Source organism: Palaemon carinicauda, chromosome 44 (genome assembly GCF_036898095.1).
Source record: "Palaemon carinicauda isolate YSFRI2023 chromosome 44, ASM3689809v2, whole genome shotgun sequence".
Lineage (NCBI taxonomy): Eukaryota > Metazoa > Arthropoda > Malacostraca > Decapoda > Palaemonidae > Palaemon > Palaemon carinicauda.
In genome coordinates, this window is record NC_090768.1 from 11,111,224 (window position 1) to 11,125,048 (window position 13,825).

A 13,825-nucleotide genomic window follows, 5' to 3' on the forward strand; every position below is an offset into this window, starting at 1 on the left:
GCGCTATGAGCACCGACTACGCGTACGAGTATTGTTTACTTCGGGTGTCGAAAAAAACATTCGGGTGTAGAGTCGGAACGTGTTCGAATTGTACTTCGCGTGTCGAAAAATTCGGATACAACCGGTACGACGAAAATTGCTACTTCGTGTGTCGAAATAAAATTCGGGTGTAGAGTCAAAAATTTGCTCGAATTTTACTTCGGATGTTGGAAAATTCGGATGTAGATACGATCGGATGTAGAGGTTCCACTGTAAATTAAAGGACCCTCCCTTCCTCCCCAATAGAGACGCAGTGGACCGAGGAGAAAATTGAGTTCTTTGTTTACAATGAGTACTGGGTACTTGGACGACAGATGGCGCTGTTGAAGTACACCCCCTACCTGCATAGCGATCGCTGGCGGATTTTTTCCGTAGAGTTTTCTGTCGAGCAGCAGAGCTGCAGCTATTATAATCACCGGGTAAGTATATTCAAAAATTTATTTTATTATCAAAATAACATTATTGAGCATCTTTAGAGGAGATATTATGGCTTTGTTTTGAATTTCAGACGAGACATTGATAAGCTGGAAAAGGCAAAGGCATTCCGTGATCAGCAGAAGAGAGTCTGTCTGAATAAAGACACTCTTCCCTCCATATGCTTCTACACATTTCTAAATGCCAGTGGAAAGTGAGTATAATTGTTTTGAACTGTATATACAGTACTTCTGTCATATGAAAAATTTGGACACAAATATTAGCTAGCAATTAGTGGATCAATCATTACGCAAAGTATTCTTTTTAAATGACTATGGGAATAGGCTAAGATTAAACTGAGGAGTGTAGCTAAACATTATTAGCAGAGAGAGTAAAATATATGATTCCTTACCTATAATGCTATTTATGTAGTGTATGTTGATGTGAAAGACATATGTAAAGAATTTAACTTTGTTAACTTGTTTATCTATTGGTAGCTGGCCTCTTCCCCCTCCATTACTAGTAATATTGTGAGAAGAGTAATTAGGTATATATGTGATGTGTTGTAACTTTATTCAATTGTTTAATCAGGTCATTCATATATGTTAACAGAAATCAGCAATGATGGTTTTATCTGTTTTCAGCATTACGGCTATTGACATATCTGATGATTCAAGTCTTTTAGCCTATGCCTCAGGTGATTCTGAAGTTCGGGTTCAAAGTATTACTCCAAGTAAATTGCGTGGTATGAAACCAGCTGAGCAGTTGAACGACATAGATAAAGATGCAGGTAAAATATTGATATTTTTAAATATTTAACTTAGCCGGTGAATATATAATAGCTGCTACTCAGCGGCTCGACAGAAAACACACTCAAAATACTCGCGAGCGATCGCTATGAAGGTTGCGGGTGTGCCCACCAGCGCCAACTATCGGTCAGATACCACTCTTGCATGTAAACAAACCCTTCAATTCTTCTCTGTCGACCTTGACGACAAGACGTATCAATACTCGCTGTAGAACCTGGAGTTTTCTCAACATATTTGGTGAAGTACTTCATTTTGGTTTGAGCTTTCGCAGTGCAGGTGTTTTTTCCTCAACATAAACTCTTGAACTCTTTATTGAATCAGATTATTTGTTGATGACTTGGATTGTTTTTTGGAATTTTCTTTGACTAATTCAAAATGGCTGACCCTTCACAAGTACCTAGATTTCGGAAGTGTAATGCTAGGGACTGTAATAGGCGTCTTCCAAAAGCATCTCTCGACCCACATACTGTGTGTTCCAATTGTCGGGGTAAAACCTGTCAATTGGGAGATCGGTGTGAGGAATGCGTGGGCCTTTCGGAATTCGATTGGCTAGAATACGATAAATATGCACGTAGGCTAGAGAGAGATAGGGTAAGGAGGAGTTCATCTAGGTCTGTAGATTTTTCCTCTCCACATGCCCCTGAACCTAATCCTTCCCCTGTAGTGGTTGTTCCTAACCCCCCTTCTAGCACTCAGGAACCATCTATGCAAGACATGTTACGTGCTATTCATGCCTTGGGGGAAAGAGTTGAAGCGTTAGCAACTGATCGTAATCAACTCATGGCTGACGTGAAGGAACTTAAGTGTCAGAGTGCCACGGCGGAAAGTGGGAAAGTGATTAGTGCGCAAAGTGTTGTGAACAGTGTTGCGACCGAGGGTTCGTCTGTTCGTGCCTGTCGTTCACCTAGTCCGGGACCTCTTGCAAGCTCCCAAGCCCAGGGGAGAAGTAATGTCGTACGACTTATGGGTTCGAGAGGCCTTGATCAGCGAACAGACGTTCCCTCTATGGTATCAGGCGTATCTCACCAAGATCGCCCCTACCATAAGACGAGAGAGCCCATTTTCTCCTCGTCTTCCGAAGGCTTTTCACGCAAGAAACCGTGGAGCAAGGTTTCTAGGCCTCTTAAACGGAAGTCGGTCCCTTCAGGACAGGTCCAACGTCCTGGATGTAGTCATTGGGACAGTTCGGACCCGTTGCAGTCATCGGATGACTGCTCGCCGCCTAAGCAAGGCAAGGTTGTGCCGTCTCAGACGTTAACCCCGTCGGTTACCGCACCCATTCCCGTGGACCCTAAATGGGTTATACTGCAGGACATGCAGTCTAAGCTTGCCTCCCTTATGGAAGACTATTCTGCCGATAAGGTTTCCGTTGAGCCTTGCCGTTTATCTCATCGAGATCCTGGCCTTCAGCCATCCAAACGTTCCTTTGTGTGTCCTGTTGACGTTGGTGTAGCCAAGTCACGTCAATCAGTTTGTTTAGAACCACACTCGATGCGGTCTCGTGTGGATTTTCAGCCGCATTTGGACGTTAGGCAACTTGCTGATGCTCCTGTTGACGTTCAGGACGTTCGCCAACCATCGGAGTTGACTTGTTTTGACGCTGAGCGTCAACATCCGCAGTCTAGAGTTGTTTTGACTGCTCAGACTAGGCGGTCAAAGCAGTCTCGGGTGGACGCTGTGCGTCCTCACGCACCTGTTGTTGTTGACAGTTCACAGACTGTCAAGCAGTTACATGACGTTGCGTCCTGGTCCGCTACTAATGCACCAGTGCGTGTGGACGCGGCGTGTCAAGCATTGCCAACCCCTTTGCTTGTTTCTCAGCAGTTGTCAGATGAGGAACCTTCAGATGAGGACGTTGCTGACCCTCAGCCTGAGGATCATCCTTCAGATATTGATGAACCCAGAACAGTTCCGCCATCAATGGACTTTAAGAAAGTCATGTTAATTTTTAAGGAGTTGTTTCCCGATAACTTCGTCTCTGTTGCTCCTCGTTCGCCGCCGTCTGAGTTTGTTTTAGGCGTTCCTGCTGACATACCAGCCTTTACAAAACTTGTGCTCTCTCGCTCATCCAAGAGAGCTTTACGGCTTTTAGGCGATTGGTTGGAAACCAAGAGGAGTTTGGGGAAGACGGCCTTTGCCTTCCCTCCATCTAAACTCTCGTCTAGATCGAGCGTCTGGTATGCCACGGGAGAAGTTCTCGGCTTGGGAGTCCCTGCCTCTGCCCAGGGCGACTTCTCAAGCCTTGTAGACTCTCCCCGCAGCCTAGCCATGAGACGCTCGAAGATTAGTTGGTCATCCTCGGACCTTGACCATCTGCTGAAAGGCATTTTTAGAGCCTTTGAAGTTTTCAACTTCCTTGACTGGTGTTTGGGAGCCTTAAGTAGGAAAATCTCATCGGCTGATAGAGATGTCTCCCTACTCATTATGTCCTGCATGGATAAAGCCATCCGCGATGGATCCAATGAGCTCTTCTCCTCTTTTACTTCAGGAGTCCTTAAGAAGCGAGAGTCTCTTTGCTCTTATCTGTCGGCAGGAGTTACTCCCTGTCAAAGATCTGAGCTACTCTTTGCTCCCTTATCGAAGTTTTTGTTCCCTGAACATTTGGTTAAGGACATAGCTTTGTCACTCGTGCAGAAGGACACCCATGACTTGGTAGCGTCTTCTGCTCGCAAAGGGACTCCTTCGACATCCTTTTCTGCAAGACCAAGGATAGACACTCCGGCGTCCAGGTTTATACCGCCCTTTCGTGGCAGAGCTCCCAGCAGGGGAAGTACTCGTGCCGAGAGAAAGAGAGGAAAGAAGAGAGGAGCCAAGTCCTCACGTGGCAGAGTCTGACTGCCCGCAGCCTCAGACAGCAGTAGGTGCCAGACTCAAGAACTTCTGGCAAGCCTGGGAGAAGAGGGGCGCAGACAAACAGTCTGTGAGGTTGCTCAGAGAGGGGTACAAAATTCCTTTTGTACACAAACCTCCTCTAGCGACTTCCCCCATCGACCTCTCTCCCATGTACCGAGAGGAATCAAAGAGACAAGCCCTGAAACTAGAAGTGTCTCTTTTGCTAGAGAAGGGAGCGGTGGTGAAAGTCTCGGATCTTCAATCACCGGGGTTTTACAACCGCCTCTTCCTAGTACCGAAGAAGACAGGAGGTTGGAGACCGGTGCTAGACGTCAGTGCTCTGAACGTCTTTGTCACGAAGACAAAGTTTACCATGGAGACCACGAAATCAGTCTTAGCAGCGGTCAGAAAGGGAGACTGGATGGTCTCTCTCGACCTAAGAGACGCATACTTCCACATCCCCATTCACTCAGATTCCCAACCTTTTCTGAGGTTTGTTTTCGACAATGTGGTGTACCAGTTTCGGGCCCTGTGCTTTGGCCTAAGTCCTGCTCCTCTCGTGTTTACGAGGCTTATGAGGAATGTGGCAAAATTCCTCCATTTATCGGGAATCCGAGCCTCCCTTTACTTGGACGACTGGCTTCTCAGAGCCTCGTCCAGTCATCGCTGTCTGCAGGATCTTCATTGGACATTGGATCTGACCAAGGAATTGGGACTTTTGGTCAACATGGAAAAGTCCCAGCTGATTCCATCCCAAACTATACTGTATTTAGGGATGGAGATTCGCAGTCCAGTTTTTCGGGCTTTTCCGTCTGCCCCCCGAATAGAGCAAGCCCTGCTCATAATCCAACGGATGTTGAAGAGAGAACGTTGCTCAGTCAGGAATTGGATGAGTCTGGTAGGAACTCTATCATCCCTGGAGCAGTTTGTCTCGCTAGGAAGGCTACACCTTCGACCTCTCCAGTTCCATCTAGCTTTTCACTGGAAAAAGGACAAGACGCTAGAGGCGGTCTCAATCCCGATCTCCGAAACAGTAAAGGCATGCCTGAATTGGTGGAACGACAATATCAGTCTAAGAGAGGGACTTCCCCTAGCAGTTCAGAAACCAAACCACGTTCTATTCTCAGACGCATCGGATTTGGGTTGGGGTGCGACCCTGGACGGTCGGGAATGCTCAGGTCTGTGGACCTCAAGTCAGAGGAGCATGCACATCAACGGCAAGGAGCTTTTGGCAGTCCACCTGGCCTTGATGAACTTCGAGAGTCTCCTTCGAAACAAAGTGGTGGAGATCAACTCGGACAATACCACAGCCTTGGCTTACATTTCCAAGCAAGGAGGCACCCACTCCCTGACACTGTACGAGATCGCAAGGGACCTGCTCATTTGGTCAAGAGATCGAGGCATCTCCCTGTTAACGAGGTTTATCCAGGGCGACTTGAACGTCTTAGCAGATTGCCTCAGTCGGAAGGGTCAGGTAATTGCTACGGAATGGACCCTCCACAAGGACGTGTGCAAGAGGCTTTGGGCGACTTGGGGTCAACCCACCATAGACCTCTTTGCAACCTCGATGACCAAGAGACTTCCAATCTATTGCTCTCCAGTCCCAGACCCAGCAGCAATACATATAGATGCTTTTCTTCTAGATTGGTCTCATCTAGACCTATATGCATTCCCACCATTCAAGATTGTCAACAAGGTACTGCAGAAGTTCGCCTCTCACGAAGGGACAAGGTTGACGTTAGTTGCTCCCCTCTGGCCCGCGAGAGAATGGTTCACCGAGGTACTTCAATGGCTGGTAGACTTTCCAAGAAGTCTTCCTCTAAGAGTAGACCTGTTACGTCAGCCCCACGTAAAGAAGGTACACCAAGGCCTCCCCGCTCTTCGTCTGACTGCCTTCAGACTATCGAAAGACTCTCTAGAGCTAGAGGCTTTTCGAAGGAGGCAGCCAGTGCAATTGCAAGAGCGAGGAGAGCTTCTACCATTAGAGTATACCAATCGAAGTGGGAAATCTTCCGAAACTGGTGCAAGTCAGTATCTGTATCCTCGTCCAGTACCTCTGTAGCCCAAATCGCTGATTTTCTCTTACACCTGAGAAAGGTTCGCTCCCTTTCAGCTTCCACGATCAAGGGCTACAGGAGCATGTTGGCTTCGGTCTTCCGGCATAGAGGCTTAGATCTTTCCAACGATAAAGATCTACAAGATCTCCTTAAGTCTTTTGAAACCTCTAAGGAACGTCGTTTGACTACTCCTGGATGGAACTTAGACGTGGTCCTAAGGTTCCTCATGTCAGACAGGTTTGAGCCATTACATTCAGCCTCCCTGAAGGATCTCACTCTTAAGACTCTTTTTCTGGTATGCTTGGCCTCGGCTAAAAGAGTCAGTGAACTTCATGCCTTCAGCAAGAACATCGGTTTTTCTACAGAAAAAGCCACTTGTTCTCTTCAACTTGGTTTCCTGGCCAAGAATGAACTGCCTTCTCGTCCTTGGCCTAAATCTTTTGATATTCCTTGCTTATCAGAGATCGTAGGCAACAAACTGGAGAGAGTGTTATGTCCCGTTAGAGCTCTTAAGTTCTATTTAGCTCGTACTAAGCCATTACGAGGTAAATCTGAAGCGTTATGGTGTTCGGTTAAGAAACCATCCTTACCTATGTCAAAGAATGCTTTGTCATATTTTATCAGATTTTTAATACGAGAAGCCCATTCCCACTTGAATGAGGAAGACCGATCTTTACTTAAGGTTAAGACGCACGAGATTAGAGCTATAGCAACCTCCGTGGCCTTCAAGCAAAATAGATCTCTGCAAAGTATCATGGACGCGACCTTTTGGAGAAGCAAGTCAGTGTTCTCGTCATTTTACTTGAAAGATGTCCAGACTCTTTACGAGGACTGCTACACACTGGGTCCATTCGTAGCAGCGAGTGCAGTAGTGGGTGAGGGTTCTACCACTACACTTCCCTAATTCCAATATCCTTTTTAATCTGTCTCTTGAAATGTTTTTAATATTGTTTTATGGGTTGTACGGAAGGCTAAGAAGCCTTTCGCATCCTGGTTGATTTGGCGGGTGGTCAAAGTCATTTCTTGAGAGTGCCCAGATTAGGGGTTTGATGAGGTCCTGTTGTATGGGTTGCAGCCCTTGATACTTCAGCTCCTGGAAGTCTTTCAGCATCCTAAGAGGATCGCTGGGCTTCGTGAGGAAGACAGACTTACAAGGCAGAGTAATCGTTTAAGTCAACTTCCTTACCAGGTACCTATATATTTTGGTTTTGTTATATTGATAACTGTCAAAAACTCTTAGCTTATACGCTGTAAACTTAATTAACTCTGGTCTCTACCCACCGCCTTGGGTGTGAATCAGCTATTATATATTCACCGGCTAAGTTAAATATTTAAAAATGATATTTTAATTATAAAATAAATTTTTGAATATACTTACCCGGTGAATATATAAATTAAAGGCCCTCCCTTCCTCCCCAATAGAGACGCAGCGGGACGAGAAGAATTGAAGGGTTTGTTTACATGCAAGAGTGGTATTTGACCGATAGTTGGCGCTGGTGGGCACACCCGCAACCTTCATAGCAATCGCTCGCGAGTTTTTTGAGTGTGTTTTCTGTCGAGCCGCTGAGTAGCAGCTATTATATATTCACCGGGTAAGTATATTCAAAAATTTATTTTATAATTAAAATATCATTTTTCATTCTGTATAGGATCAGTCATCTTTGTGTCCAAAATCTTTTGTGCTTAATTGATATTGGTTTAGTTTTTGAGAGCCAGGTAGAGAATTTCAATTATTTTCATGGTGAAATCTTAGAGGCTGTGTCAAAGAACCAGCAATCTACTTTGAATAAAAGTTGTTTTTATGGTACAAAAACACATTTTTTGCATAAACAAACCTGTTGAGCATAAATTGCCTTTATCAGTTGTGGGGTGATCATCAGATACAGCACTTCCTAAAATACGTATAACCAGAATGGGCACTTGGAAGAGGGCATATCATCACCTATATTATGTATATCACAAGATAGGTAATTAAATTATGTACATTTTGGCGCTAGTTTTGTGCAAATTGGGAAAAAATTGATTCCCATATAATATGAATATGTTTTTTACCTTTGACCCAATTACTTCCAAAATCTAATCAAATTGTCCTTGGATCATGGCCAATCCTCTAAATGAATTTTATGAGATTCGGTCAAGTAGTTTTTGAGTTACGCGAATCACAAACATACAAACATAAATAAATAAATACATACCTATCAAAACATAATCTTGGCAACAACAAAGTTTAGCCAACACCACATTTGTTATCATGGTTATGGAAACAAATTGGATAACAATGACCGCGTAATAATGAAACCTGCACTTTTTTTACAAGTTTATTGACCCCGCTGACCTTTCAACCCCAACCTCTAACAAGGGTAATGACATCACTGTATCATGATGTATTTTTAAATATTTAACTTAGCCGGTGAATATATAATAGCTGCAACTCTGCGGCTCGACAGAAAACACACTCAAAAAAACTCGCGAGCGATCGCTATGAAGGTTGCGGGTGTGCCCACCAGCGCCAACTGTTGGCCAGATACCACTCTTGCATGTAAACAAACCCTTCAATTCTTCTCTGTCAACGTTGACGACAAGACGTATTCATACTCGCTGTAGAACCTGGAGTTTTCTTAACATATTTGGTGAAGTACTTCATTTTGGTTTGAGCTTTCGCAGTACAGGTGTTTTATCTTCAACTTAAATCTTGAACTCGTTTTTGGATAGATTTAATTTTTGATGACTTTGGATTGTTTTTTGGACTTTCCTTGACTTTTAAATGGCCGACCCTTCCCTCAGTACGGAAGTGTGTTTGAGCTTTTAGCAATTATCTTATCACGTTATAAATTAATTATAGATTTTCCTCTATATATTTTATATCTCAACCGCCTTTATTAGGCCTCTTCGATTAGCTTTCCATTTATAATAAACATCAAAATAAATTTTAATGATTTGTTTATATGCGACCTTTCCTGAGAGTAGGCGGTCCTAACTTGGAAACCGAAGTTAAACAACGTTGAGCCCTTTTCAATCGTAAATAACTTTTACAGAGCTAATGATTTAAAACTTATTAAATGAAATATTTTTAGTAAATATTTTATGATAGTTTTTTCTTTGAATAGTCTTCGTACTGTTTCAAAGATGAACTAACGTTTAGTTTATTTATGCTACGCAGTTTGCGCTCTATCGTTACGATAGAGAGAGAGAGTATCACGGTTTCACTTTGCAGAAAGAGTAAATCGATTCTGACGTTTTGTTCTTTTTTCTTTCAAAGCTTAAATGTTTTAAAGACTATTTTAAAGGAAGTTTTAATTGAAAAACCTTTCAGTTTTTTCCTTTGGTCAAATAACCTGTTTATTGACGAAAGGTAAGTGGGCTCTTCTCTTCGGTGCGAAATCAAGAGAGAGAGAGAGAGAGAGATAGAGACGGAGAGAGAGAGAGGAGAGAGAACGTTCCGATCTTTATCTCGTCCCAAGCGAGTAACGTTGTTCTCGAGTTACTCTCATCCCTAGTCTCTGTACGGGGAGAAAGGATAAAACGTTTTTAGTTTTTTATTCTCGTCCCAAGGCACTGTACGGTGAGAGATTGAAAACGTAGTTTTGAATGAACTAGTGTTTAGTCTCTTCCCCAGCCACTGATTTTTTTTTTTTTTATCTTAAAATATGTTTACTGTTTTTTGCTGGTATTAATGTGCTTACATTATACGACTGATTTCGCAATTACAACCTTTTGATGAGGGTAGAATTGCGTGCTTCAGGTAGAAATCAGTTTTATTCATACCTAATGTGAATTGTTAAAAGATTCGATTTCAGTGAAATAAGTGCAAAACAGAAAATCGTAGTGATATAGTGATATTGCGCAAAGTGTTATCAGTGTTTCGACCGAGGGTTCTTCTGTTCGTGCCTGTCGTTCGCCTAGTCCGGGACCTCTTGCAAGCTCCCAAGCCCAGGGGAGAAGTAATGTCGTACGACTTATGGGTTAGAGAGGCCTTGATCAGCGAACAGACGTTCCCTCTATGGTATCAGGTGTATCTTACCAAGATCACCCCTACCATAAGGCGAGAGAGACGATTTTCTCCTCGTCATCCGAAGGCTTTTCGCATAAGAAACCGTGGAACAAGGTTTCGAGGCCCTTTAAGCGAAAGTCAGTCCTTTCAGGACAGTTCCAGCGTCCTGGTTTTAACTATTAGGACAGCTCTGACCCTTTGCAGTCATCGGAAGACTGCTCGCCGCCTAACAAAAGCGTAACACAGACTCCGAGAGTCTTTTTGTAGGCAAGGTTTTGCGGTCACAGATGTTACCCTCGTCTCTTACCGCAACCATTCCCATTGATCCTAAATGGGTTGTACGGCAAGACATGCAGAATAAGCTTGCCTCCCTTATGGAAGACTATTCTGCCGATAAGTCCGTTGAGCCTAGCCGTTTATCTCATCGAGATCCTGGCCTTCAGCCACCCTAACGTTCCTTTGTGCGTCCTGTTGACGTTGGCGTAGCCAAGTCACGTCAGTCAGGTTGTTTAGAACCACACTCGATGCGGTCTCGTGTGGATTTTCAGCCACATTTGGACGTTAGGCCACTTGCTGATGCTCCTGTTGACGTTCAGGACGTTCGCCAACAATCGGAGTTGACTTGTTTTGACGCTGAGCATCAACCTCCGCATTCTAGAGTTGTTTTGACTGCTCAGTCTAGGCGGTCAAAGCAGTCTCGAGTGGACGCTGTGCGTCCTCACGCACCTGTTGTTGTTGACAGTTCACAGACTGTCAAGCAGTTACATGACGTTGCGTCCTGGTCCGCTACTAATGCACCAGTGCGTGTGGACTCTGCTTGTAAAGCATTGCCACCACGGTAGGTCTCTCCCTTGCTTGAGACTCGGCTATTGTCGGACAAGGTTCCTTCAGATGAGGAAGTTGCTGTTCCCCCTCCTACTGATATTCCCTTGAGGACTCTGTCAGACGGAGAGGAGCCTAAAGCTGCTTAGCCCTCTATGGACTTTAAATAAATCATGCTGATTTTTAAGGATCTTTGTCCGGATCTTTTTGTAACTGCTGCTCCTCGTTCGCCTAAACGTCAGAGCTTACACTAGGCCTAGCTACTTCGAAGCCGTTGTTTTATAAGCTAGTGCTCTCTCGCTCTTCTAAGAGAGCTTTACGTTTGCTAGGCGACTGGTTTATCACCAGGAGGAGTTTGGGGGAGACAGCCTTTGCTTTCCCTTCTTTTAAACTGGCTTATAGAGCGAGAGTCTGATATGACACGAGAGAAGTTCTCGGCTTGGGAGTTCCTGCCTCTGCCCAGATAGACTTCTCAAACCTCATAGACTCTCCCTGGCGCCTGGCCATGAGACGCTCCAAGATTTTACAGGTCGACTTCACAGCTATTTTCGAGCCTTTGAAGTTTTGCTGTACAATTATGTCATGCATAAACAAGGCTTTCAGAGATGGCTCCAATGATCTGACAGCCACGTTCTCTGCAGGAACAAGTCCCTCAGGGATGGCTCCAATGATTTGGCAGCCATGTTCACTGCAGGAGTACGTAAGAGGCAAGTGCGCTCAATGGGTTCATTGTCAAGACAAACTTCACGATGAAGTCTACCAGGCTGTCTTGACAGCATTTATGGAAGGCGACTGGATGGTCTCTCTCGACCTTCAAGAGGCATACTTCCACATTCCTATACACCCGGATTCCCAACCGTTTCTGAGGTTTGTTTACAGGAATGTGGGGTACCAGTTTCGAGCCCTGTGCTTTGGCCTCAGTCCTGCGCCTCTCGTGTTTACGAGGCTCATGAGGAATGTGGCAAAATCCCTCCATCTATCGGGGATCCGAGCCTCCCTGTACTTGGACGACTGGCTTCTCAGAGCATCGTCCAGTCTTCGCTGTCTGCAGGATCTACATTGGACGTTGAGTCTGGCCAGGGAGTTGGGACTTTTGGTCAACCTAAAAGTCCCAACTGATCTCATCCCAGATTATTCTATATTTGGGGATGGAGATTCGCAGTCAAGCCCTGCTCGAAGTCCAACTAATGCTGAAACGAAACGTTTATTCTGTCAGGAGTTGGAACAGTCTCGTAGGGACTCTCTCATCCCTGGAGCAGTTTGTCTCACTAGGGAGACTACACCTTCTGCCTCTCCGGTTCCATCTAGCCTCTCACTGGAACTAGGACAAGACATTAGAGACGGTATCATTCCCAGTCTCCGAACCAGTAAAGGCATGCCTGAAATGGTGGGACAGCAATATCAGTCTGAGAGAGGGACTATCCCTAGCAGTCAAGAACCCAAACCACGTGTTGTCCTCAGACGCGTCGGATTTGGGTTGGGGTGCGACCCTGGACGGTCGGGAATGCTCGGGTCTGTGGACGGGTCTGTGGACCTCAAGTCAGAAGAGCATGCACATCAACGGCAAGGAGCTATTAGCAGTCCACTTGGCCTTGATGATATTAGAAAGCTTCTTCGAAACTTAGTGGTAGAGGCAACTCAGACAACACCACAACTTTGGCGTACATCTCCAAGCAAGGAGGCACACACTCCTTCACGCTGCTCGAGATCGCAAGGGACCTTCTCTTATGGTCAAGAATTCGAGGCATCTCCCTGTTGACGAGATTCATCCAGGGGGACTTGAACGTCTTGGCAGACTGTCTCAGTCGGAGGGGTCAGGTGATACCCACGGAATGGACCCTCCACAAGGACGTGGGCAAGAGTCTTTGGGCTACTTGGGGTCAACCCACCATAGACCTCTTTGCCTCCTCGTTGACCAAAAGGTTACCAATCTATTGCTCTCCAGTCCTAGATACAGAAGCAATCTACATAGACGCGTTTTTTACTGGATTGGTCTTTTCTGGACTTATATGCATTCCCACCATTCAAGATAGTCAACAAGGTACTGCAGACGTTCGCCTCTCACGAAGGGACAAGGTTGACGTTGGTTGCTACCCTCTGGCCCGCGAGAGAGTGATGCACCGAGGTACTTCAATGGCTGGTAGACTTTCCAAGAAGTCTTCCTCTAACGGTAGATCTGTTACGTCAGCCCCACGTAAAGAATGTCCATCAAAGCCTCCCCGCTCTTCGTCTGACTTCCTTCAGACTATCGAAAGACTCTCAAGAGCTAGAGGCTTTTCGAAGGAGGCAGCCAGTGCGATTGCAAGAGCTAGGAGAGCTTCTACCATTAGAGTATACCAGTCGAAGTGGGAAGTCTTTCGAGACTGGTGCAAGTCAGCATCTGTGTCCTCGTCCAGTACCTCTGTAGCCCAAATCGCAGATTTTCTTTTACATCTGAGAAAGGTTCACTCCCTTTCAGCTCCCACGATTAAGGGCTACAGGAGCATGTTGGCTTCGGTCTTTCGACATAGAGGCTTAGATCTTTCCAACAATAAAGATCTCCAAGATCTCCTTAAGTCTTTCGAGACCTCTAAGGAACGTCGTTTGGCAACTCCTGGATGGAACTTAGACGTGGTCCTAAGGTTCCTCATGTCAGACAGGTTGGAGCCATTACATTCAGCCTCCCTGAAGGATCTCACCCTCAAGACACTTTTCTAGTGTGCTTGGCTTCGGCTAAAAGGGTCAGTGAACTTCATGCCTTCAGTAAGAACATCGGCTTTTCTACAGAAAAAAGCCACTTGTTCACTTCAACTTGGTTTCCTGGCCAAGAAATGTACTGCCTTCTCGTCCTTGGCCTAAATCTTTTGATATTCCTTGCTTAT

The 13,825-nt window shown here is 45.2% G+C and overlaps 1 protein-coding gene across 1 annotated transcript in view; it reads left to right on the top strand.

Moving 5' to 3' along the window:
• Nucleotides 1-13,825, top strand: part of Taf5 (TATA-box binding protein associated factor 5) — a 570,605-nt gene that overhangs the window by 77,925 nt on the left and 478,855 nt on the right. The window contains exons 7-8 of the mRNA XM_068366349.1: nt 548-667; nt 1,098-1,243. Of these exons, the coding sequence (XP_068222450.1) occupies nt 548-667; nt 1,098-1,243 (266 nt within the window). The remainder of the gene's footprint in view (nt 1-547; nt 668-1,097; nt 1,244-13,825) is intronic.